Genomic DNA, 25825 nt, shown 5'->3' with positions numbered 1-25825 from the left:
TGATCTCATTAAAAAGAATTAAAAAGCAGGTAGATGCTTAAGAGATGTATGTATGGTGACTAACTGATGGTAACTGGTTGTAATCTTTGGAACAACAAAAATATCAATGAAAACATTATGGTTGCTTTACAGTGAAATGTTACATCATTATTGAAGTTTCAGTTGGTTTACAAGACCATCAAGCTATTACTAGGTAGTTCGTGATCTCCATTTTGATTTGAGGCTCATCAGTGCCACGCAGGAGCTGTGAAAGTATCAAAATGGATGCGCAGAAACCCAGACCAGCATTATAGGCACAGATTACGAACCTTGAAGAAGATGTTTTCTTTTAACGATATCAAACACACAATATAAGATGTTGAAACCATGATTTTCAAGGAAGAAACATTAGAATTTTCATGAAATAGAGTCATAGAGTCAGAGAGATGTACAGCATGGATATTGTATATTTTGGCTCAAATGGAGCTTTTACTCAATTAGTAAGACTTAGTTCTACCTATATATATTTATCTAAGATTTATTAACTCTCTGAGTTTTATTTTTTAGATTTAATCTTTATTTAATTAGCATCTAGGAATCAGCTAATTGTTAAGACAATCTTCTTGGTTGATTTATGTAACTGGGATTAAACCAGTTTAGAAAGACAATGCAAGTTTAGCAGATGTTTCCAAGTAGATTTCTGGCTTGCTGAAATCCTGCAAATTGATGACTTTTTAAGAAATAACTTCAAATCCACCAAATTATTGTATATTGTTGCAACCAAGTGAGGAGGGGTGAATTAGCTCCCCTCTTTTTAATCCCCCCATTCAGCTGCAAGGACTATATTTAACTTTTTGGCATATGTCATCTTAAGGAATTAATTATAAAGTTTTCTTGACTGAAGGAAAGAAGGATAATAGTACTTGCTAGCTGCAAGAAAAATAATGGAAGACAACATCAAACACATGCACAAGCACTGGTGTAAAGTTTAAAAAAGAAAGTGTTTAGTTTTTTTAAAAAGGGAGGTTGGAATTAAGAATTTGCAATTTGAAAAGTCTTTAGCGTTTTTGAACTGTTCAATTTAACTTGAGACCACAATTGTTTCATCGATGACCTGTATCCCCCAACTAGAGCAAAATTTGTAGATATCTTTGCGTTCTTGATAAATGGATATGTTTCCAATTTGCTTTCTCACTGGGTGCTTTTTTAAAGAAGTTTTGTGAAACAGGAAGAGAGAGAGGCTTCCAGTTCTCCTGTTACAAGTATATTTTCCCTCCCTGCTTGCCCCAAAAGCTGTTATTTGAAATATAGTTCATTTGTACATTCCCATGCCTAACTTCATTTTTTTTTCCCAAGCTGGATAATCTGCAGGTAACTTTCATCCCAATATGTAAAACATTCAAAAGGTGTAAATGAAACAGGAGATATAAGTCCTAATGACTGGTTTCAGTCATTTTAATGACATGTTAATTTCAGACCGGATATTTTTTATTGATAGCTTCATAAGTTTGGCCTAACCTGATTAGAGGTCAACTGTGACCATCGTAGGTCAGTGATTTTCATCTTTTTTTTTAAAAGAAAGCATTTTCATCTATAAAAGTCACAGAGAATTAAGCCTCAGATGATGGAAGTTGAACATTGATTGTTCATACAATGAGCACTTGCTGCACTATTAAATAATGCTGCAGGAATTAATCATTGACCCATATCAGTCAGTAAGAACCCACTGTTCTTAGCATAATATCTGAAAGAATTATCCTATTAGTCCTAATCTTTCTGCTTTTTCCTCATAATGGTAAAATGTTTTGCTTTTTAAGTATAAATCCAATTACTTTTTGAAAGTTACTATTGCATCTGCTTCCACCATCCTTTCAGACAAAAAGCTTCAGGTCATAACTGCTTTTGTGTAAAATTATTTCCCTTAATCTCTCCAAGTTTCTTTAGTCAATTATCTTAAATGTATCCCTTTACTTAACAACGTGTCCATGAGTGGGAACAGTTTCTCCTTATTTCCTCTATCAATTCTGTACAAAATTGTTGAACACTCCTATGAATTCTCTGCTTAATCTTCTTTGCTCTAAACAAATTAAAAATACCTTGCACATTAAGTGTCCATCAGTGATCCTCACTTTGATGAAATTCATCTGCTCAAATGTGATGATGAATCTATTAAAATAACAAGCTGCATGTGAGAATATATCTAGGATGGGATGGTGAATGTCTGAGAAGCTTATAACTTTGTATTTCAATGCAGTGGGCAGATCATACTTGAATGCTAATTGCGCTACTGAAAGGCTGTAACTGCAGTGGGGATGGTGTAGAGATGAGGAGCAGTAATCATCTCAAAACTGAGATGAAGAAAGTTGGGAGACCTGCCATTGAGATTGAAGATTAAAAGGGGACCTTATCAAAGTTTCTAAGGTGCTCAATAGTGCAAAACAGATAAAACCAGATCATTTCAAAGTGAATTGGGTTGCCAGGACTGGAGGGAGTAATGTTAAATTATCTGCAACTTTAGTTGTCTTTTTTTCCAGAAAATGTTTTCCTCAAACAAGTACTTATTACAGCCCTCTTGGTGAAGTTACAGGTACAAGGGCAGTGGAACTTTCAAAATGCCGTTGGATGATTAGTTAACAGCCCACTGATCATTTAACTGACCTCCCTTTGACGAGTCAAAAGTTCTTTTATGGATTGTACAATACTGCTCCAGGTTTACCAAGCATTTGCCAGCTAAACCACCCTGCACTTAGGTTGCAACAATATGGCAGGGCTGGTAGATTACAATTTGAGTGCCAGTGGCACGTGGACAGCAGAACTGCCAAAGTACAATGGGTGAGATGTAACACAAGTGAACACCCAGCTACAGATAGACACTTCCTGGAAACAGGAGTCCAGCTGTGTGCTTCCATGTTAATTAAGGAGGAAAGATATCCTTCCAATGGTCTTCTTTCCATTCTTTACCCTGCATTATACCCATATTAAATGTCTGCGTCTTTCTTGCCCACAAATAGAACGCACAGAATCAAGCATTACCAACACTAGTATAGTGATAGTAGTCAGATTAATGAGACAATATTAATGTTTGTAGATTCAGAAATGGTGTTGTATTGATAATGTCACTAGATTAATAATCCAGAGGCCCAAAACGTTGAGAGACCAGACATTGAGATCGAAGATTACAAGGGGACCTTATCAAAGTGGCTAAGGTTCAGGAGTGAGAAAAGATAAAATCAGATCATTTCAATTTAACAAAAAAATCATTCATGGGATTTGAGCATCAAGGCCAGCATTTATCACTCATTCCTAATTGCTTTGGAGAAGTGGATAGTGAGTTGTCTTCTGGAACCACTGCAGCCTTTGGGTTATAAGGACACTCACGGTGCTGTAAGGAAGGGAGTTCCACGATTTTGTCCCAGTGACTTGAAGGAACGGCAATATAGTACCACATCAGAATGGCATGTGGCTCAGAGAGGAGCTTGCAAGTGATGGAGTTCCTGTGCACCTATAGCCCATGTCCTACTGGGAGGCAGAGGTCACAGGTTTGGAAGGTGCTGTTGAAGGCGCATGGCTTTGAGGGCATGAGTTCAAGTCCCATCATGGGAGAGGATGGAATGTGAAGTTAATTGATAAATCTGGAATTAAAAGCCAGTCTCAGTAATGGTAACCATGAAACTATCACCAATTATCATTTTTAAAACTCATTTGGTTCACAGAGGTCCTTCAGGGAAGGAAATCTGGCATCCTTACCTGCCTACATATGACACCAGATCCATCAGTGTGGTCGACTCCTAACTAATCTCTGAAATGGCAGGGCAAACTACTCAGCTCAGTAACAAGTAGGGGATGGGCAACAAATGCTGGTCTTGCCAGCAACATCCACATTCCATGAAAGAATATAAATAAAAACCTTGGCTGTGCTGGTAACTAATGGATAAATTCAGTGATCCCATACTGCCAGCATTAAACCTCATTGAAAGGTAACAGGAATCAGACAATTAAGCAGACTTGCCTCTCACTTCTGTTTCCTGTAAGACATGGTATGGGCAACCAAAGGTCATTGAATTTACCTTAATGATGTAACTCACCCTTTCATGGCAGAAATTTCCCTCCATAGTGAAATATTTATGCATTTAATGTACGCTCATCATAGTTACTAATAAACCAAATTGCAGGGGCAATCAGAGAAATGGTTGAAATGGGAAAGTTGCACAGAGATGGGGAAGGAGATGGGTGAGATCTGGATTTAATTGGATATCTCCTTCAAAGAATTGACGTGATCATGATGAACTGAATAGCCTCCCTTCTTCATTGTAAGTCTATGCTTCAGGAAGCAAGGCTTAGGACGGTGGATTACTTCAGAGCCTGATAACTAGAACCCGAATTCTAAAGGATCTATTGTCTTCAGCTCAGAGGTCAGGAGCCAGGAGCCCGGGCCTGGAGCAGCACTGGAGCCCACTGTTTCTGTCCATGCACCTGGTTACAAATCTATGATTCTATGACCAAATATGCGTCAACCTTCAAGATATTCTAAATGAAATGTTTCAATTCACTGAAGCATGCAGAAGTACAATGCACTGTACTATGTCTTTAGCCAATGGTGATATTTTAGGGAGTGTCACAAAATGAGAACCTTTCCTGCATGATTCAGGAAATTATCCAACCGCGCGAATTGAAATTCAATTTGTGGAAATATTAGTTTTAGATATAGATGTCTTCTGGCGAACTCAATGTGACCAGAAATTTACTTAAATTGTGTCCTGTTTAATCCCTATTTTGTCTTTATTAGTTGTGATGTTAGCAAAAGGTTGTAGGATGGCTCAACAATGAACAAACAAGAATTAGGTTGTGGACGGTTGACACACCCTTGCTATGACCTAAACATATGTCTGCCAATACACCCTACCAAGGAAGGTTCCATGAAATATAAAACCTGTTACGGCAAGACCTTGAAGGCTACAGATGGAAGGTGCTTGTGTGGCTTTAAGATTGCTATAAAACATATATTACAGATTAAGTGCCTATCACCACCTGGCATATGGGGCCATTGACTTGTTTCAAAATGTAACTTGGAGGAGAATCAGAGCGGGCTAGCTGTGTTTCTGTAGCATTACTGATCTGGGATAACACCAGTTGAAAATCCATGACACAAGGTCAAAGCTTCACCGAGGACAATGATGTTGCGAAAAGTGACACGCCGTCGCAGGAATGAGTGAAATATTCGCCCACCAGTTTAGTGTCATAATTTATATGAGTTAAGCTCCCTAGGAAAATTACCAAAAAAGGAAAAGGTAAGCTCACAAGATCGAAGGTGTTGCTGATAAATGTTAATCATTCTTTAGGTGCAGTCTAATTGGACTTAAATTCCACCCGCAAGAATATTTGAAGGATTCCACTTAGAAGGACGTAATTTAACAACACTTATGAATGAAACTCAGAAATTCTAGTCAATTGAATTATTTATTCATTCATTAATCACAGTTTATGGGTCTGGAAGAAGAAAGAGAATTGTTTAGGTCAACAGCTGTGACAGTGACAGTGTCTTATTTCAAAAATGATCTTGTTAAAAATCTATCGTTGGTCTACTGACAACAACTTTACCTAATTTATGGGAGCATTGCTTGCAGGTATTATGCATGCTTTCATACAGCATTGGGTATTGTACTTAGATTTAGATTACATTACAGTGTGGAAACAGGCCCTTCGGCCCAACAAGTCCACACCGACCCGCCGAAGCGCAACCCACCCATACCCCTACATTTACCCCTTACCTAACACAACGGGCAATTTAGCATGGCCAATTCACCTGACCTGCACATCTTTGGACTGTGGGAGGAAACCGGAGCACCCGGAGGAAACCCACGCGGACACGGGGAGAGCGTGCAAACTCCACACAGTCGGTCACCTGAGGCGGGAATTGAACCCGGGTCTCTGGCGCTGTGAGGCAACAGTGCTAACCACTGTGCCACCGTGCTGCCCACCTTGCCGCCCACCCAAGTGTGCCTATGTACTTGTTTACATAGGCACACTTGGGTGTCTTGAGCATCGTTATGATATCCCTGCCTCTAAGCCAGAAGCAGTGTGTTGAGGTTCAAGTCCCATAGAGTCCATGCTCAAACAATGTGCTTTCATATTGCAGCCAAGTAGGATGGGTATCAAACAGCAAATCCCTTCAACACATGTCAATGCCAAGCAGATAGATTGGAAGAGATTCCTGGTCAGCTGTGTGATGGCATGGGCATTGGAGCATTACCATTCCTATCCATAGCTTCAGGCTGCACCATGAATACATTAGGGGATTGTCTAGGTGAACTGTAAGATGCCACCACCAACATGTCTGCATTTATATGTGAGCATGGTGAGTGGTCATGTGTGTACTCACATAATGTGATCAGACTGAAGAAAAAAATGATGTCCGTGTCCAAAGTTGAAGACTCCAGCAATATTGAAAGCAGAACAAATGAAGATATATTTGAGGTAATGTCAGTGAGATAACACCAATACTGCATTTCAGATTAATAGAGGAAGGAGAGACAGATAGAATCTCAGAATCTGACAGATTTGTGACTCTTTAAAAAGTGAGTCAAAATAGATAATATGGCAATATAAGGAAGAGTGAGAAATGTAATTTGTCTTATTGAACATAATCTATCCATCATCATTCATCCCAAGAATCCAACTTAATTTCAACCACTCACATCTTTAATTCCATAATGACTAGAACTTGTATTAACCCTTGCGTTAGGAAATTAGAATTGGATTAATCTGAAATGATGAAAGTGAATATGCTGCCCACAATGCATTCCACTCTACTGCCCTTACAGCAGAAAATGAATTGGGCAGTGTGTAAAAGGGGCTGCAAATTCACTAACACCACATTGCACTGTTGCCTGAGTCAAACGTCAGCTCCAATTGTGTTCTATTCTGTTTTACATGTACTTTGAAATCAGTGAAGCTTTTATCTATTTTTCCTGAGAAATGTGAGACTGTGGAATCCAGTGCCACAGTTGAGGCAGAGGTGATAGCAGGATGGGAATGTTGGATATTGACGGCTAAGGGAAAAAGGAAAATGGGAAGAAGACAAATACATGGAATTAGAATGACTGCTCATGTGGAGGTGAAACACGATCCAAGCTAATTAGCTGAACAGCCTATGCCTATATTCCGATTGGACATTCAATAATATTGTGGATATATCCTATTTTTACTATTTTGCATCTTATACAATATGGCAAGGCCAGCTCATTGGATTTACAATAAGGATAGAGAAGGAGCAAATACACTCACACAGACGGAGAGAAAAGACGTGCATAAAAATTAAAATTTTTAAAATTATAGACAGGCCATTCAACTCCAACCAGTCCGTGCCACTGTTTAAGTTTCAATTTAGCGTATCCTCCAGCTTTTCTCACCTATTTATCTTCACATAACCATTGCTATTCCATTCCCTTTCATGTGTCTCAACTTCCTTTGAAAACCATAAACCCTATTCACCTCAAACTTACATATGATAGCAAGTTCCTCTTTCTCACTACACGAGATAAAGAGGTTTCTTCTGAATTCTCTATCTGGATTATAGAAAAAACCACATTTGGAGAATTGCTGCCCATAAGATTACAAGAGATGATCCCACTGTCGCATGCTGGAAGGTGGTCATGCTTAATATGAGCAAGAGTCCTGAATGTGATCTACACTGTGATCAGGTGTTCAGTTTGTGACTCTGTTATATGTAGCTTCCCATAAGGATCATGAGTTCGTGGAGTGATCCATTATGTGAGCATCTCAAGTTTTGAGACTTGACAGCATAGTGTGGGGAGGAAGTGAGGACTGCAGATGCTGGAGATCAGAGCTGAAGATGTGTTGCTGGAAAAGTGCAGCAGGTCAGGCAGCATCCAAGGAACAGGAGAATCAATTCCTGAAGAAGTGCTTATGCCCAAAACGTTGATTCTCCTGTTCCTTGGATGCTGCCTGACCTGCTGCGCTTTTCCAGCAACACATTTTCAACATAGTGTGGGGGCAGGAATTAGAATATTCCCAGTCACTACTGCACTTCTGTGTCCAGCTTAACATGGGATTTCTTAACATGTGGACCCCAGCACACAATGTTCTTCAAGCATCCATGCTGTATTCAACAAATTTCATCATTGTATTCAACATTTTGCAAATATCCTAGACAGATGGCTAAATAATTTTAGTGTGAGTTTTAAGGGATTCTTTTTGTGTTCCTCAAGGGTTGAGGAATTAAAAACTTACCTATTTTTGGGCAGATCCTATGAATCAACCATTGTACACTCAAAGAAAGATCAATTGATTCCTGGGATAGATGCAGGAACAATAAAACAACAACTTTACAGATGCCAGTCAGCAGAGGCCCCTCATCCCATCCCTGGGGAAATTCAGGTTTCCATTTTAGTGGGAAGAACTCCCAGGACAGGCAGAAGAGGGTCAGAATCAACAGAGAGCGCTCAAACATCTACCCATCAGGATGTATGTCTTCTAGCCTCAGGGGAGTAGTCCCAAACATGTCAATGAGGGTACCTCCACATTACAAATTGATCATTCTTGTGCCAACTCTGAGAGTGATTGGCTATTAGCATGGCAAACCCATGCTGTGACCTCTTAAGGGTGGCTCATGTTCATCCAAACACTTCACATATAATTCTTATGGCCAGAAGAATTTGCATGCTTCAATATTGTCTGGATTAGGTAGCTAGAAAGGGAAGAAGGAAATTCTCTTGAAGCTGTGTTGAGAAAAATATTGGGTATATTAATGTTCAGATGTTTCCATGCACACTGTGGTGGCTCATATGAAGGACCTCTCCTTGTGGCTGTTTCCACACCACGCCTGGCTCAGTCTTGCACCAACACTTAAACAATAATTTCCTTCTCTTGCAGCATATATCCAAGCGTGTCGGGCACTCATGATCATCTCCATCATTCTGGGAGTTATCGGTACACTGATGGCTCTGTTTGGCCTGAAATGTACCAATATTGGGAGCATGGATGAGAAAGCTAAAGGAAAGATATCCCTTTCTGGTGGGCTTGTCTTCATTCTATCAGGTAAGACAATGACAAGAACTTTCAAACAATTGGTTAAGCAGGTGAATGGTGTGTTACATACTGAACAAAAGGAATAACTAGTCCATGGCTGGTGATATATTTTAAATGGAGTTTGAGAACACATGGATGGAAAAGCGTGGGTGTTGACTTAAAATCCCCCAACACGTGCTGCAGGCTGATGAGAAGGACACACAAACATTTGTAAAATCATCGAGATGGTGCCTCTTATGGTTGAGGGTTAAACAGTGGCCAGGAACTCATTTGCTCTTTTTTGAAAAAGCACAGTGGAATAGTGTTTATCTTCCTGAGAAGGCAGACTTGGGATAATTGATGGATGTACTGTACTTAGATTTCCAGATGACATTTGACAAAATGCTATATCAAAGGTAAAATATATGCTTATAGTGTAGCAAGTTGGCAGAAACTGGGCATTAATGGGCAGTATTTAGATTAGCACAAATTAACAAGTGTTTTGAGTACAGGAAGTGGGAGGTTATGCTTGGCTGTACAGGACATTGGTTAGGTCACATTTGAAATATTGGGTGTCGTTCTGGTTTCCTTCTTATCAGAAGAATGTTGTGAAACTTGAAAGGTTTCAGAAAAGATTTACAAGGATGTTGCCAGGGTTGAAGGATTTGAGCTATAGCGAGAGGTTGAATAGACTGGGGCTGTTTTCTCTGGAGTGTTGGAGGCTGAGCAGTGACCTTATAAAAATTTATAAAATCACAAGGGTTTTTTTTCCCTGGGGTGGGGGAGTCCAGAGGTAGAGGGCATAGGTTTAAGGTGAGAGGGGCAAGTTATAAAAGAGGCCCAAGGGACAACTTTTCCACACAGAGGCTGGTACGTGCATGGAATGAGTTGCCGGAGGAAGTGGTGGAAGACAGTACGATTACAACATTTAAAAGGCATCTGGTCGGGTATATGAATAGGAAGGGTTTGTGGGGACATGGGTTGGATGCTGGCAAGTGAGACTAGATTAGTTTGGGATATCTGTTCGGCATGGACGAGTTGGACTGAAGGGTCTGTCTCTGTGCTATACATCTCTATGACTCTATGACTCTATAGTGCACTATAGAGATCAGTGTTTGAATCTCAATTATTGCCTAACTATACCAATGAACTGAATGAAGGAACCAAATGTTTTATTGCTAAATCAATTGATGATATAAAGATCGATAGGAAAGCAAGGTGTGAAAAAGACATAGAAGAGTCTGCAAAGCAGTATAGATAGGATAAGTTTACAGACAGAAGTAGAAAGCAGATGAGAGAATAATGGGGGGAAATATGAATTTGTCCACTTTGGCAGGAAGAATAGAAAAGCAGCATATTAGATAAATGGGGAGAGACTGAGGAGCTTTGAAGTACAGAGGAATCTCGATATCTAGGTACATGAATCACAAACCTTTAGTATGCAGCTACAGCAAGTGATTAGGAAGGTCAATGGAATTATGCTGTTTGCTGAAAAGGCAATGGAATTTAACAGTCAGAATGTTTCACTGGAGTGGTACAGAGTATTGGTGAGGCCACATTTCCAGTACTTTATACAAGATTTGGTCTCTTTATTTAAGGAAGAATGTACATGCATCATAAACAGTTCAGGATAGGCACACTCGACTGATATCAGACGGGTGAGTTAACCTGAAGGATGTTTCTCCTCATGGAAGTTACTAAAACTAGAGGACATGAATTAAAAATCAGGGATCTTCTATCTAGAAAGAAGTGAAGAGAAACCTTTTCTCTCTGTGGACAGTGAGCCTATGGACCGCTATTCTCCAGACAACGGAGGTACGTTATTGAATACGTTAAAGATAGAGGTCGATAGATTTTTGACTCTGAAGGGAGTCAATTGTCTTAGGGGCTAGATGGGAATGTGGAGTTGAGGCCACAATATGATCAGCCATTATCTTGTTGTATGGCAAAGGGACTGATAGACCCTTAGGATCCTGCTCCTAATTTGGATGTCCATATGTTTGCATGTAAAAAATACATGAGTCACATTGGGTGCTGCAGATCACAAGTAAATGACTAGTTGTAATTGAAATGCCAGATTGATAATAAAAGTACCAGTTGTATGAGTAAGCTTTACTTGGTGTTTCTCCTTGAGATCAAGTTAGCGATTATATCACCATAAAAACATACAGCACAGAAAAAGGAGGGGACACAGTTCATTGATCCTGGGCTGCCTTTTTGAAACTGCTATCCATTTTGTCCCACCTCATTATCACTCCCTCATCCCCCAAATCCATGTTGCCCTTCCAATTGATGCTTTTCATGAAGCTGTCCTCATTTATTTTTGAAAGGTTCCCATTGAATCTGCTTCCACCCTGGTTTCAGACAACAGATTCCAGATTGGAAGCACCAACATGAACAGTAACTGAGTCCCAAGTACTAATCAATCATGGTTCAAATGTTGACTCTCTGCAATCGAGCTTCTTACCCACTCAGTGTGAGTGACAACTTATGCAGAGGCTGTGATTGAAGATAGCCTTTAGTTCCTCAGGAACTGCGTTGAGATCAATTATTGAATAGCCCACTTAACATTAGCAAAACTTCCATATAAATTTTGATTGAGCTGATTATTCATTGCCAAGGATGAGTGTCACTATTCAAAAGATATTTCATAATTGAAATTTCTTCCAATTAGGTTACGCTCTGGGATTAAAGTTGACTGACTGACAGGAAACAGAATATAATTTTGCCGAATTGGAGGAGGGTCTACAATGTAGTTTCTCAGTAGAACTGGGACTCAAAGTTTGTGAGAAGATTTGTAGCTCGGGTGCTCGTTGTTGTGGTTCTGGTCGCCGAGCTGTGAATTTGTGTTGCAGACGTTACGTCCCCTGTCTAGGTGACATCCTCAGTGCTTGGGAGCCTCCTGTGAAGCGCTTCTGTGATCTTTCCTCCGGCGTTTGTAGTGGTTTGAATCTGCCGCTATGGGTTGTCAGTTCCAGCTGTCCGTTGCAGTGGTCGGTATATTGGGTCCAGGTCGATGTGCTTATTGATTGAATCTGTGGATGAGTACCATGCCTCTAGGAATTCCCTGGCTGTTCTCTGTTTGGCTTGTCCAAAAATAGTAGTGTTGTCCCAGTCGAATTCATGTTGCTTATCATCTGTGTGTGTGGCTACTAAAGATAGCTGGTCATGTCGTTTCGTGGCTAGTTGGTGTTCATTGATGCGGATGGACACTACTATTATAGGACAAGCCAAACAGAGAACAGCCAGGGAATTCCTAGAGGCATGGCACTCATCCACAGATTCAATCAATAAGCACATCGACCTGGACCCAATATACCGACCACTGCAGCGGACAGCTGGAACTGACAACCCATAGCGGCAGATTCAAACCACTACAAATGCCGGAGGAAAGATCACAGAAGCGCTTCACAGGAGGCTCCCAAGCACTGAGGATGTCACCTAGATAGGGGACGTAACGTCTGCAACACAAATTCCCAGCTCAGTGAACAGAACCACAAGAACTGGGACTCTTGCTTTTCCTGATAAATACTAATGCATTAGACTTTGGTGTAGAGGGCAATTTTCAGATAGCATTTAAGTAGAAAGTGAACTTTGAGGGGTCAGTGACAGATTTGAAGTTGGCATTGACTGGCAGGCAGACACTTAGCAGATGAAATTTAACGTAGAGAATTATGGAGCGATTCTGTTGGCAGGAAGTGGCAAAGTAGGTGGAAAGGCAGCCTATGACAGGGATAGGAACACTTTATGGAGAGATATTGACAGGTTAAGCAAATGCAGTATGATGATGGAAGATGTGAAGTTGTTCATTTTCGAAGGGAGAACAGAAGAACAGTGTATTAGCTAAATGGTGAAGAACTGCAGAAAGCAGCAACTCAAGGGATATGGTGGCACTTGTGCATGAAATACAGAAAGATACTACACAGATGCAACTGGTAATCAGGAAATTTAATGAGATGTTGACCCTTATTCCGAGGAAATTGAAGTATATGAGTAGAGAAGACTTGTTGCACCTGTACAAGGTGCTGGTGAGATTGTATTTGTAGTATAGTGAGCAGTTTTGGTCCCCTCATTTAAGGAAAGATATCACTTCTTTGAAGGAAGTTCAGAGAAAATTCACTAGGATGATCCCTGGTATGGAGGGATTGTCTTATAAACTAAGGTTAAACTGGTTGGAACTTTACTCATTGAAGTTTAGAAGAAGGGGAGGTGGTCTCACTGAAACATAATGAATTCTTGAGGAGTTTGGCAGGGTAAATGCTGAGAGGATGTTCCCCCTCATGGGAGAGTCTAGGAACAAAAGGCATAATCTTAGAATGAAGGGGTGCCAATTTAAGACTGAGGCAAGGAGGAATTTCTTCTCTCAGAGAGTTGTGAGTCTTTGGAACTCCTTGCCACAGAGAGTTGTGTATATTTAATGCTGAGATAGATAGAGTTTTGATTAGTCGGGGAATCAAGGGTTAGGGGGAAAGAGCAGAAAATTGTGATTGAGGAATGCCGGATCAGCCATGGTCCTATTGAATGGCAGAGCAGGCTTTAGAGGCCGAATGGCCTCCTTGTGGTCCTACTTCATTTGGTCTCATGGAGGCAACACAAAATGCAGGCTACAGTCTTTGCAGAGGTTTTCAGGGACAGAGAGATTTGCAGGACTATAAGGACAAATGGTTGAACCTCGCCAGGCAAGTTGAAAAAGTGGTTAAAAAGATATGTGGATCCCAGGCTTGAAAAATGGAATATTTGAGTAGTAACCCAATATACTATGAGAGACGGGTATAAAACACAAGGGGTTGCCCTCAGCTGGAGAATGGGCTCCAGTCTTAAAAGGCTTCAGCAAAGTCTTTCACTAAAATGGGTACAGAGAAGATTTACAAGAATGGTTCAAGGGTTGGAGGATGTCAAATATGAGGATAGAGTGAAGAATCTGGGGTTGTTCTGAAAAGAAGAGGTAAAGAGAAGAAGAGTTCAAAATCACGGGGCATGCCGATTGACGTACTTCTCATTAATGAAAGGATTAGGATCCAGAGGGCACCAATTTGTGGTAATCACTCAAAGAAGAAACAATTACACATGGAAAAGATTTTTTTTTAATGCAGTGAGTAGTTAGGATCTGGAATACTCTAAAGGAAGAGTCAGGCGTGTTTTTCAAAGGAGGATTTGATGAGCCCATCTATAAAAAAAGATGCAGAGCTGTAGGAAATGGGAGGTGGAGTGCAATTAACTCAGCTGCTATTGCAGCAGCCAGTACAGACTTGACAGACCGAATGGCCTCAATCTGTGATATGACCATTCTACAATTCTGTGATTCACTCCTTAAGTAGAACTTAAGCAAATCAGTAAAAATGCTCCATTCATTATCTGCTTTTACGTCTGAAGTTTGACACATTCTTTCTGCTTGGTTGACAGGTATTTGTGCAATGGTTCCCATTTCTTGGTATGCTTACAACATCACTATGGAGTTCTACAATCCTGTCTACGGTGGAACAAAGTATGTACATAGCATTTCATTAAAGTGTGGTATTATCAGCTGTACTCTTTCAAAAGTCAAACACATTCAAAAGGAACAACAGATCAATTTTTCTGCCTTGTCCTTTGAGAATGGCTTGGCAGTCATGTATCTGCATATTGGAGAACAAATGGATGGGGTAAAGATTTTTACTAGGATTAAATACTTGTACTTGCAAAATATACTTAAATTTCTATGCCCTGCAATCAGTACATTGGGAAAATGATTAAAGCATTCAGCAAGACTGGCAGCATCTGTGGAGAGAGACATACAGATTTGACATTGCAGGTCAATGACCTTTCTTGGAACTGGAAACTAGAAACATAGAATACACAGGAGTAAGCCATTCGGCCCTTTCAGCCAACTCCACCATTTTATATGATTGTTATCCAATTGCAAACTCTGTTCTTGCTTTTCCCCATACCCTTTCATCAGTTTGGCCCTTCATCACTAACTCTTTCTTGGAAACATTCAATGTTTTGGTCTGGAACACTTTCTGCACTAGAGAATTCCACAAGCTCACCACTCTCTGAGTGAAGACCTTTCTCCTCATCTTCGTCCTGTGTCCTTAAACTGTGATCCCTGGTTCTGGACTTCCCAGTCATCATGAACATCCTTTGTGCATTTATCCTGTCTAGTCCTGTTTGTATTTTATCAGCATCTATGAGATCACCCATCATTCTTCTAAACTTCAATGAATGTAGTTGTACTCGAGGGTCAAAGATCAAAGCAATCATCCACGCTGGGTAGCAGAAGTTATTAAATTTTTTTTAAAAGGTTGATGTGAAAGACAAAGGGAGTTTGTAATGGAATGAGCAAGGAAATAAAGGATCTGGCAAATAGGGATATAGCTGGCACATACCAATTCATTAGTAATAGCTTGGTTACAAGTTGAAGTTGCTGATCACAAAGTTGAGACTAGAAGGCTAAATGTCATGACGTAGTAAAAGGCTCTGTACAAAAATGTTCACTGTGTTTGCTAGTTCATCACCTTGTGTTGCCAAAATGTTTGGTTTCCAAAGCAGACTGATAAGCTCCCTACTTGCAAGTCTATTAACTACATCAGCAGGTGCTGACTGTTCATATGGGCCTTGCTATTTAGCACATTTACAGCCTGGTAATTTAGTTGAAAGAAATCTGTCAGAAACAAGGAACAGTTTGTGATCTTGTGAGTTTAAGCCGACTAAAGATATTCTGACAGTAAATGGAGACGATAATATCCATAAAACCTGTTGAGCTTAATAGCACAGGTTATTTGTTCAAATTTGCTTTCCTGTGTCAATCAACAAAAGTTATCTGTTTAAATTTGCTGTTCTCACCTAGAAGGCCCTGCCCTTCGCTAGAAACACCTCCGCCACAAAAGGCCACATGACCATTCACTATCTATGCGATGAGTGCATATGAGCAACGGTCACAGACATTCTCACTGACACACTGGCTCCAGCAACACCCAAAATTATAGCTTCTCATCTCCATGGCCTCACCCCCTCTCTATCTCTCTGCAACCTTCTTGAACTCTATATTCCTCAAAGAGGTCCTCCACAACTTCCTGAGCATCACTGATTTGCATTGCCTCACCATGACAATTAGGCTTTCATTATTTAAGTTGGCCAAAGCTCCGGAATGCTCTCCCTAAATTTCCAGGCTCTTTACATCTCTGTCTTCCTTCAAGAAATATCCTCATCAGCCTTAATATCATATATGTGGGTTGACAGCAGTTTCTGTCTGAGTATGTTACTTTTCAAAGGTACCGTTCATAAGGATCACTGTGTTTGATGTTCAAATGTTTTCTCAATGTCCATATACTGGATAGAGATTAAAGCTGATTGATCCTGTTATTCTCCTTGCCTGAGTAGCACCCCAAACATAACATGCAGAGATTGGTAATCAATGGCTTAATGATTCATGTAAGTTAATAAAATATAGTAGTTGATGGCATTAGTGTTTAAAGTGTCACCAAAAATTGGTTGTTGGTCCAGTTGGTTCGTAAATGATTACCTTTAAGATTCATAAGTTTAATGATTTCTTTGTTTTCAGATATGAGCTGGGATCTGCTCTCTACATTGGATGGGCTGGAGCATCTCTCCTCATCTTGGGAGGTGCATTCTTGTGTTGTTCCTGTAAAAGAAATGCGCAACCAAGGTGAGTGTTTTTTTCCTGTTGGTTACTTAATCCATCCTGACTATCCCTTTAAGAGTTTTGCATTTTTTTATAAGATAGACTCCCATTGGGGCAGCAGGGGTGGCTCAGTGGTTAGCACTAATGCCTCACAGCGGCAGGGACCTGGGTTCAATTCCAGCCTTGGGCAACTGTCTGTGTGGAGTTTGCACATTCTCCCTGTGTCTGTGTGGGTTTCCTCTGGGTGCTCCAGTTTCCTCTGACAATCCAAAGATGTGCAGGTTGGGGTGAATTGGCCACGCTAAGTAGTCCATAGTATTCAGGGATGTGTAAGTTAGGTATATTAGTCAGGAGTAAATATAGGGCAGGGGAATGGGTCTTGGTAGGTTACACTTTGTTTATCTGAAGGGCCTGTTTCCACACTGTAGGGATTCCGTTCTTTTAAACTCCAGAGGCTACCTACTCAGTTTCCTCAATAGCCCATTATAGGACAGTCATGTCTTTCACAGGAATTAGTCTGGTGAATGTCAACTGTACTCCATCAACAACAAATATATCCTTGCTTTGGCAAGGGGACTAGAACTGCACACAATATTTCAGGTGTCATGTGAGTGGTATTGTATGCAATTGAAGCAAGAGTTCTTTACTCCTGAACTCAAAATGATGAGTTGTCTCTTTAAAGGTTTGCAATAACTTGTTTTTTTTTTTACACAGCCCGCTGATATAGCCTCAGATAGGTCTCATAACTAGTAGATTCTAAATAGACTCAGTGATAAGCTGGCTCTCCATAGGTCCAACTGTGTGTCAGCACTGCATGTGCCTATGAGTAGGCTAGATACTAGACTCCGCCCGAGCAAGTTCCATAGAGACTTCTTTTCCATTAACAAGGAAGATAGCATAATTGTTCATTGTTGGCCAAAACAGTGTCTGACAAATTAATCTACTGCCCAAGGCTATTTTTGCTGCAGCAGCTTCATCCATTATAAAATGACTTGCTAAGCTTTGTCAAAGTACCTGTTTGGATTGATTTTTCTTATTTCTATTTTGTTTTCATGATATTTTGAGACCCGTTTGCCTTTATATTCCTGTAGGAAAATTGAAGGAGGGCATCAAGATAAAAATGAATGTGTGTAGAAAGGATGATGTAAGCCAGGCAGGAGCAAAGCTTTGGTTTTGCATGAGGGCACATAGGAAGGAGAGTGGTACGTCCCAGTACAAGATTCTGGATCAGTGGTGCTGGAAGAGCACAGCAATTCAGGCAGCATCCAAGGAGCTTCGAAATCGACGTTTCGGGCAAAAGCCCTTCATCAGGAATAAAGGCAGAGAGCCTGAAGCGTGGAGAAATAAGCTAGAGGAGGGTGGGGGTGGGGATAGAGTAGCATAGAGTACAATAGGTCAGTGGGGGAGGAGATGAAGGTGATAGGTCAGGGAGGAGAGGGTGGAGTGGATAGGTGGAAAAGGAGCTGGGCAGGTCGGACAAGTCCTGGAGGTTAGAAACTAGGATGAGGTGGGGGAAGCGGAAATGAGGAAGCTGTTGAAATCCACATTGATGTCCTGGGGTTGAAGTGTTCCGAGGCGGAAGATGAGGCGTACTTCCTCCATGCGTCTGGTGGTGAGGGAGCGGCGGTGGAGGAGGCCCAGCATCTCCATATCCTCGGCAGAGTGGGAGGGGGAGTTGAAATGTTGAGCCACGGGGCGGTGTGGTTGATTGGTGCGGGTGTCCCGGAGATGTTCCCTAAAACGCTCTGCTAGGAGGCGCCCCGTCTCCCCAATGTAGAGGAGACTGCATCGGGAGCAACGGATACAATAAATGATATTAGTGGATGTGCAAGTAAAACTTTGATGGATGTGGAAGGCTCCTTTAGGGCCTTGGATGGAGGTGAGGGAGGAGGTGTGGGCACAGGTTTTACAGTTCCTGCGGTGGCAGGGGAAAGTGCCAGGATGGGAGGGTGGGTCGTAGGGGGGCGTGGACCTGACCAGGTAGTCACGGAGGGAACGGCCTTTGTGGAAGGTAGAGAGGGGTGTCCCAGTACAAGTAATGACGATACTCTGTTCTCTTCAACAGTGGCTACAAATATTCTTCTGCCCAAAGTGGACAACGGATCTACACAAAGACAGAGTCAGCTCATTCAAAAGCTTACGTCTAAATCAGAGACTGACCAAAAAAAAATTATGTTACTCAGGTCTTCGAGAGCCTTGCTAGAATCATATGTATTTTGTAAAATCATTATGCCACTCTGTGAAGCATTTAAATAAGTAGAGCATATATCTGCACTGCAGTGCTAAACGTTTTGAAGGTTCTAAAATTATAATGCCAGAGATTTTTGTTTTGTTTTAATTGCCACACAATGTAAATCATGAATCCATTTATAGAGTATTGTAGTTATATGGCTGGGTTTCAGTCTCATTTGCTTTACGGGGTTGGGATTTGTCATTGGACTGAGAATAGGCATTCTCCCTGTGAGTGAGCAAAGGGAAGGAAACTCTGTTTAAGATCTACCTGCCAGCATCAGCCAGGAATAGATCACCTTGCAAGTTTGGCTATCCCATGCTTTTAAAGAGGGGGAATGTCTCATTGAAACATTGGGGCTGATGAGTTGCCAGGATGGAAGCTATAATATGATGAGGGTGCAGTGGATATTATTCAGAGAATGAGGTGCAGCAAAATTGTAGTCTTGATGGGGGCTGGTTCCCACTTGAACACTTCTGGTGAGGACAAGTGATCACAAAGAGCTGTAGACATAAAGCGAAGGCCTTGGTTTGTAATCCATTAATTTAAACATGTGGTACATCAAGGTGAGAAGACTGGTGATCTCCATGCATATTGTGTGCACAGCTCACTGGAAGACCCAACCAAATAAATAATCCTTGTGTTTCTTTAAGGAAAATCAGTTGAGACATAAACATGTTGACACCATTACAGCGTAGGAACTGTCTGAGTCCTCTATTGACTCTACCCGGAGCCTAACTGTAGTCAGAATTTGTCATTTGTCGCTGCAGTACTAACTTTCTGTGTTTCAAATTCACATGGGTTTCTGGGCTTAAGACCCACACAGATCCCACTGTGTTTACCTTATACACAAAACACACTATGATTAACTTCTGCACAGACATACAATAACTAAGCTTGGTGCAGAACTCAGTAAGGGTAAACTCAGAGCAAAATGTAATCAAAGCTCATCATAGTTTTCATGGCAGAATAAGGGAGGGGACATCTTTTTTCATCAATCAGTAAGATATTGAACAAAACTGGAGGAGTCAACAAACTTTGTTTACCTTTGGGCATGCTAAAACATAGTAGCTGTCCATCTTCCACTCTTTATTGCTTATTATGGCATGGCACTTCTGCAAAGTTATCCTGGCTTTCTGTTATTGTGTACGGTTGAGAAAGCGTAAGTGAATTCTCACAGAGAGTCTTTCTGCTTGTCCTTCTTAGCTTTGGGTGAATAATGGCACAAATATAATTTTTCACTTTACTTCCACCATTATGTCCAAGCACACTTGGATCACCTGCATTATGCCTCCAGACATGTGTCATATCAGGAAAGTGTTTTGCTAGGAGGTAGCTCACAGACAGAAGTGCTTTTTGTAAATCACTATACTGGTCTGTTCTTCAAGTAAGACTTTGCATACTTTGCAACGCTGTCACAGGTCACTGTATTGGAAAGTGAGAATTCAATTCTATCAATGTGTATTCTGTTAATCCTAAATTTAACCACCCCACAAATAATGAAAAGCATTTCACTGATTAACTGGCTGCACAGTGGCAGATTGGCACAGTGGTTGACACTGCTGCCTCACAGCATTAGGGACCTGCGTTTGATTCCAGCCTTGGGCAATTGTCTGTGTGGAGTTTGCGCATTCTCCCTGTGTGTGTCCGCATGGGTTTCCTCTGGGTGCTCTGGTTTCCTCCCACAATCCAAAGATGTGCAGGTTAGGCGAATTGGCCGTTCTAAATTGTCCACAGTGTTCAGGGATGTTTAGGTTAGGTGCATGATTCAGGGGTAACTGTATGGGAATGGGTCTGGGTGGGATACTCTTCAGAGGATCGGTGTGGACTTGTCGGGCCGAAGGGCTTGTTTCCACACTGTAGGGATTCTAATTCCCATTCTAAAAACCTTTGGTAACCAAAACTCCTTCAGCCCTGATGAGGCAGTTTTAAAGTGTTCGAAAGCTGCACTATATATTTAGTCTTCTGCATGACAAATCCTTGTGAGCAAGTCCAAAATCCTAAAACAGTACAGTTTTGTAGCATTGACTGCACAGCTCTTATAGGATTCACAGTAAAGCAAAACACTCTGGCTTTATAATCTCTGACTTCTCAATCACCAAACTTCAACATTGGGATGTAGGCCTTAAGAACGCAGAAATAGCCACCCAAAAGCTGTGCACAGAAACAAAGCTAGGTATCGTCAGGCCCCAAAACATTCAAACAAATAGACAAAGTCAATCAATAATATAATCAGAACCTAATACCTAAAAATCCAGATCTGGTGACCAGAACAGGGGGATTTACTAATGTGAATTTCAAGAGTTACAAAATGACATTGAAGTTTTATTGTTTAATGGTTCTTAATGTGCTTCTAATCAGTTAATGTATTAATATCATTTCCAGGGGTTCACATACGAAACAAATCTGTAAAGGTCAGAGGCCAAAGCTATCCTCGGTAATACCTTGCATCTAAAAACTAAAGAAAAGGAAAACAGAGAGGTGCATCTATACAGTGCCTTTCACAATTTAGGATGTCCTAAAGTGCCGATGAAGTACTCTTAGAGTCTAGACACTTCTGCAATGTTGGAAACAGGAGCATTATTCACTGGTTAATTTGTTTTTTGTGATATTGGATTGAAGGATACATTTTGTCCAGGTCATCCGGCAGAGAAAAATATCCTGTTGTACTTCAAAGTAGTGCCATGAAATCATTTATGTGCATGTCAGAGAGTAGGTAGGGCCTAGAGTTTCAGTCATAACAAAGAAAGCTCTCCAACGATGCTGCTCTTGGACATCAGCATAGAATTTCACAGTCAATGTTCCTAAAGTGGGACAAAACCCACAACCATCAAACTCAGAAATGTGGACAGCAGCCACTTGGCTAACAGGCAAACCACATTTCAAAAGTGGGGAGGAATGGAGATTTAATAAAAACAACCGAGCTCCTTTAAGAGGTCCAAAAACATAGTACTCATCCATAGATGTACCTCAAAACCAAAACACAATAGCACAGTTTGGAGGAAAAAAGAAACAGTATTTTAACAAACCCTTTCAAAAGTCAACGAGAACGCAAGTGGAGTCAGTTCGCAATTGATGCGGTTAATCAAGATGTCACAAAGAAATAGAGATGGTTGAGAAGAAAGGTGGACTACTCCATCGTTTTGAATCTTATTTCATCTGATTTATTTTCATTTTTATATACACGTTTGTGTAGTTTGCAGTGCTGAACATTTATTGGTTGCTCATTGTTTTGTATTAGCATAATTGTGTATTTTTCCAGCTTTTTTTTGTAGTTTTTAATAATAAGATTGATAGAAAAAAAAGTTCTTAATTGTTTGTGTAAATGCTTCAATAGAGTGTAAAGTTTGTTCTTGTTGAAATTATAACATGCCCAATAAATAAAAATTGAGAACAAGATTTCTCTACGTGTGGCAGCAGTTTAACGGGTAAAGGTTGGGGCGGAAGGCAGTTGACGTGATTCTGTTCATTTTCAGCTTTTATTCGGGTGTGTTCACAGGCACACAGAAAACATCTATGGAGTTGCTGCGTCTGTAATTTCAATGTCAATTTCTATTACCAGGGGCCATGTATTTAAGGTGCCGGGGGAATTTAAAGGAATGTGAGGGGCAAGTATTTTACACAAAGAGTGGTAGGAGTCTAGAACACGCTGCCAGGGGTGGTGGTGGAGCCGATACAATAGGAGGTGTTTAAGGGACGTTTAGATAAGCACATGAATATGCAAGGTTCGGAGATGCCGGTGTTGGACTGGGGTGTACAAAGTTAAAAATCACACAACACCAGGTTATAGTCCAATAGGTTTAATTGGAAGCACACTAGCTCTGAAGGAGCGTCGCTCTGAAAGCTAGTGTGCTTCCAATTAAACCTGTTGGACTATAACCTGGTGTTGTGTGATTTTTAACTGAATATGCAAGGAATGGCGAGATATGGACCAAGGGCAGGCAGAAGGGGTTAGTTTTTTTAATAGATATTTTTATTGGAAATTTAACATTTTTACAAGTTAACAAAAATAAAAAAAAACTCTAAAGTACAAACATTGATATACAATTAAATCTTAAATAAATAATAGAAGGGGTTAGTCTAATTTGGCGTCATGTTCGGCACAACATTGTGGGCCGAAGGGCCCATTTCTGTGTTGTACTGTGTTCTAACATGTTAAAGAGCCAATTAACACAGACTTCAACAGAGCTCTTTGACGGCTGGAAGGCAGCTTTACTGAAGAATGTGACATTTATCAGGGTCACCACAGTCAGTGTGGAGTGGAGGTTCATGAAACTGTGAAATTGACAGGCTGGAATGCCTTTAAAAAATGAAACTGACCAGCTGTTTCCAAGCCTAAGTGAAAGGCTTTCCTCATGGGATTTTCTTCCTGACAATGTACTTTCACTGCTTCACAGGTGCTTTCCAGGAGGTCATTTCAACCTGTGTGTTTACTAGCCTCAATCTGTACTTCCCTGCTGGCAACCTCTGCAACATGGGGACAGTTTAAGCATCACTAACTTGGGCCTTCAATAAGAAAGGAGTATCAAAATCAACAGCAAAAAGGAGTAACAGAAGCAGGGGGAACAATGGGCTAGCCATGGTTAATGCTGGGTTACAGTGGTAGAATGGACAGGGAGGGAGGTGATGTTGGACCTGGATAAGATGCTCTTTGGAGGGTCAATGCAGATTGAGGGCTGAATAGCCTCTTCCCACTCTGCAGACTTTCTATGATTCTAATGAATGCCTGCTCGTGAGCCATGTGCTGCTCCTCAGGATAGGGTGGACGCAGAGGTCAGGCTGGAAGGTTCCTTACCACCAGCATAGGGTACATGTGCAGTGGGTCAGCTTCCACAGTATGACTGAGCCACAGTGCTTCAGGAGGCTCAGGATTTCATGGCAGGTCATTGCTGACAATTCCAACTTCCCAAAGCAAGACCTTGTTCCAGCTGGGCCAGGTGGGCACAGACTACCAATGGTCATTAATGTGGCCCTGAATTTCTTCACTACTGTCACCTTCTGGGGTCTACTGATACCAACTGCTGCCCAGGTGACTAATGCCGTGTTTGCCCCCAAAGCCACACTATATGTCCTCTTCGTTACTTATAAAGAGCTATCAAATGCATTTGCTGCAATGGTTGGATTCCAACAAATGCAGCGAGTCATGGATGTTATGCTGTTGAGAATGGAGGCACTCTCAATTCAATCAGAAAACTAGTCTATGCAATCATTGATCAGTTAGTATGTAATCACAGGAAAGGTTACATGCATGTTACCTGTATTTTGGAAACTTAAATGTCCAAACTCAGTTTTGTGCTAGCTGCTTTTCACAGTGTTATTATAAAGGTACCTATTAATATGGCAGTCCATGCCAACAATAGTAACTCATCTCCATTTCATAATGCCAAAGTGGAACTGTTAGTCATACCAGTGAACATTTTAAATTCTCAGTTTCTCATATTTTCTGGACCATATTTTGCCTGGATTCCCTCTTATAGTATAATTCCCTCCAAATTTGACACTTGGAATCAAAAGTTCAACTGTCCAAATGCACTTGTTCACTTGTTGAGCCTGAAAAGGGAGATTGTTTTACTATCAATTGAAGCTGAAGTGAACTAAGAATAGATTGGGCCTGCGAAGATCATTTCTCTGCTTTCTTATGTTGCTTCTAAAACAGACCTCCAGAACTTTGATGAAGCCCTTTCTATGTTACTGTTATTTATATAACAATCAGGTGATTGACGTATCAAGCATTAGTGAATTATATACAAGTATGACCCACCAGTAGCAGTGCACCAACAACAGGGCAGGGTAGGAAGAGAGGGAGGCCCCTTTATTTTTCATATTTTCTTATCAACCTATTCAGGTATGCTATGATACTCCTTTGGAGCAGAAGGGATTTGATCCCAGGCCTCCTAGCTTAGAGATAGGGACACTACCAATCTGCCACAAAAGTCTGTTAATTTCGTGCAAATTTTCTTGAAAAGCAAAACTGTTGTGTGATGATCATTATAGATGTATACCTCATGGCAGCCACCCTGTCAGCCTTTACACTGAGGCCCAATGGAAAGGCAACAATGAGCTCCCACCAGCATTCTGCCCCATGTCTCTATTGGAATCAGTCCTCCAATGCACTAGTCAGTTCCAAAGGCATCATGTCCACGCTCTCATAACTGGGGGATCAGCAGTATCAGTAATTTATGAGATTTGAGTTAGAATGATTCACATCAGAGATGGTGGGGCAGGGCAGGGAGTGAGGTGTGGGGATGATGGAGAGGAGGCACTTGCACTCCCATTTCCTTATTACCTGTGGAAACCCTTGCGAATTTGCTTCCTACTTTGGATCCCCATAGGTTGCTTACCTGTGAAGGGTTAATAATGCATCCCATTCTCCTACTTCTTCTCCAACCAGCACTGGTTAAACTGTACATAATAACGAGAAACAGGAATGGGCCCCTTGGCCCATTTGAGATTGCCCTGCCATTCAAATCCGATGTTTCCAATCTGGTCTTTTCTACTCTGGGGAGACCGAGCATCTCAGCCAGGCCCACAGAGGCCAACTTGATCTCCCAGTCACTGCCCATTTCAATTTTCCTTCCCATTCCCTCTCCAACATGTCCATCGTCAGCCTCCTCCATTGCCACAGTGAATCAGACCGCATATTGGAGAAACAAGACCTCAGCTTCCGCTTGGGAAGCCGACAGCCCAGAGGACTCAACATTGAGTTCTCCAATTTCAAATTACTTCCCTTCCCAAACCCCTCCTCCTTTCCAGCTCCTCCTCCTCCTTTCCATTTCACTTACTGACCCTTCCTTCCAGCTACCAACCAGATTCATTCCTCCCATCGACCAACCAGGTCGTGTCCTCTACCTGTGTTCACCTGTCACTGCTTTACCACTGCTCCCCACTTCCTGCCCTTTTATCTGCAGCTCCCCTCACCCCCATCCCAGTCCTGAAGGAGGGTTATAACCAAAACATTGACTTCTCCA

At 41.2% G+C, this 25825-nt stretch overlaps 1 protein-coding gene across 3 annotated transcripts in view; it reads left to right on the top strand.

Moving 5' to 3' along the window:
* Positions 1-22256, top strand: part of LOC122555730 (claudin-15-like) — a 45629-nt gene extending 23373 nt beyond the window's left edge. For all 3 annotated transcript variants that reach the window (XM_087993850.1, XM_087993851.1, XM_043701788.2), the window contains 4 exons: positions 8872-9036; positions 14410-14491; positions 16547-16651; positions 18693-22256. In XM_087993850.1, the coding sequence (XP_087849976.1) occupies positions 8872-9036; positions 14410-14491; positions 16547-16651; positions 18693-18774 (434 nt within the window). In that variant the 3' untranslated portion in view covers positions 18775-22256. The remainder of the gene's footprint in view (positions 1-8871; positions 9037-14409; positions 14492-16546; positions 16652-18692) is intronic.
* Positions 22257-25825: the final 3569 nt, after the last annotated feature.

Source organism: Chiloscyllium plagiosum, unplaced genomic scaffold, assembly GCF_037043375.1.
Source record: "Chiloscyllium plagiosum isolate Xiang-an unplaced genomic scaffold, Cpla_swu_hap1 HiC_scaffold_13, whole genome shotgun sequence".
Classification (NCBI taxonomy): domain Eukaryota; kingdom Metazoa; phylum Chordata; class Chondrichthyes; order Orectolobiformes; family Hemiscylliidae; genus Chiloscyllium; species Chiloscyllium plagiosum.
The sequence above is the reverse complement of the archived record's forward strand: the minus strand, read 5'-3'. Positions and strand labels throughout refer to the sequence as shown.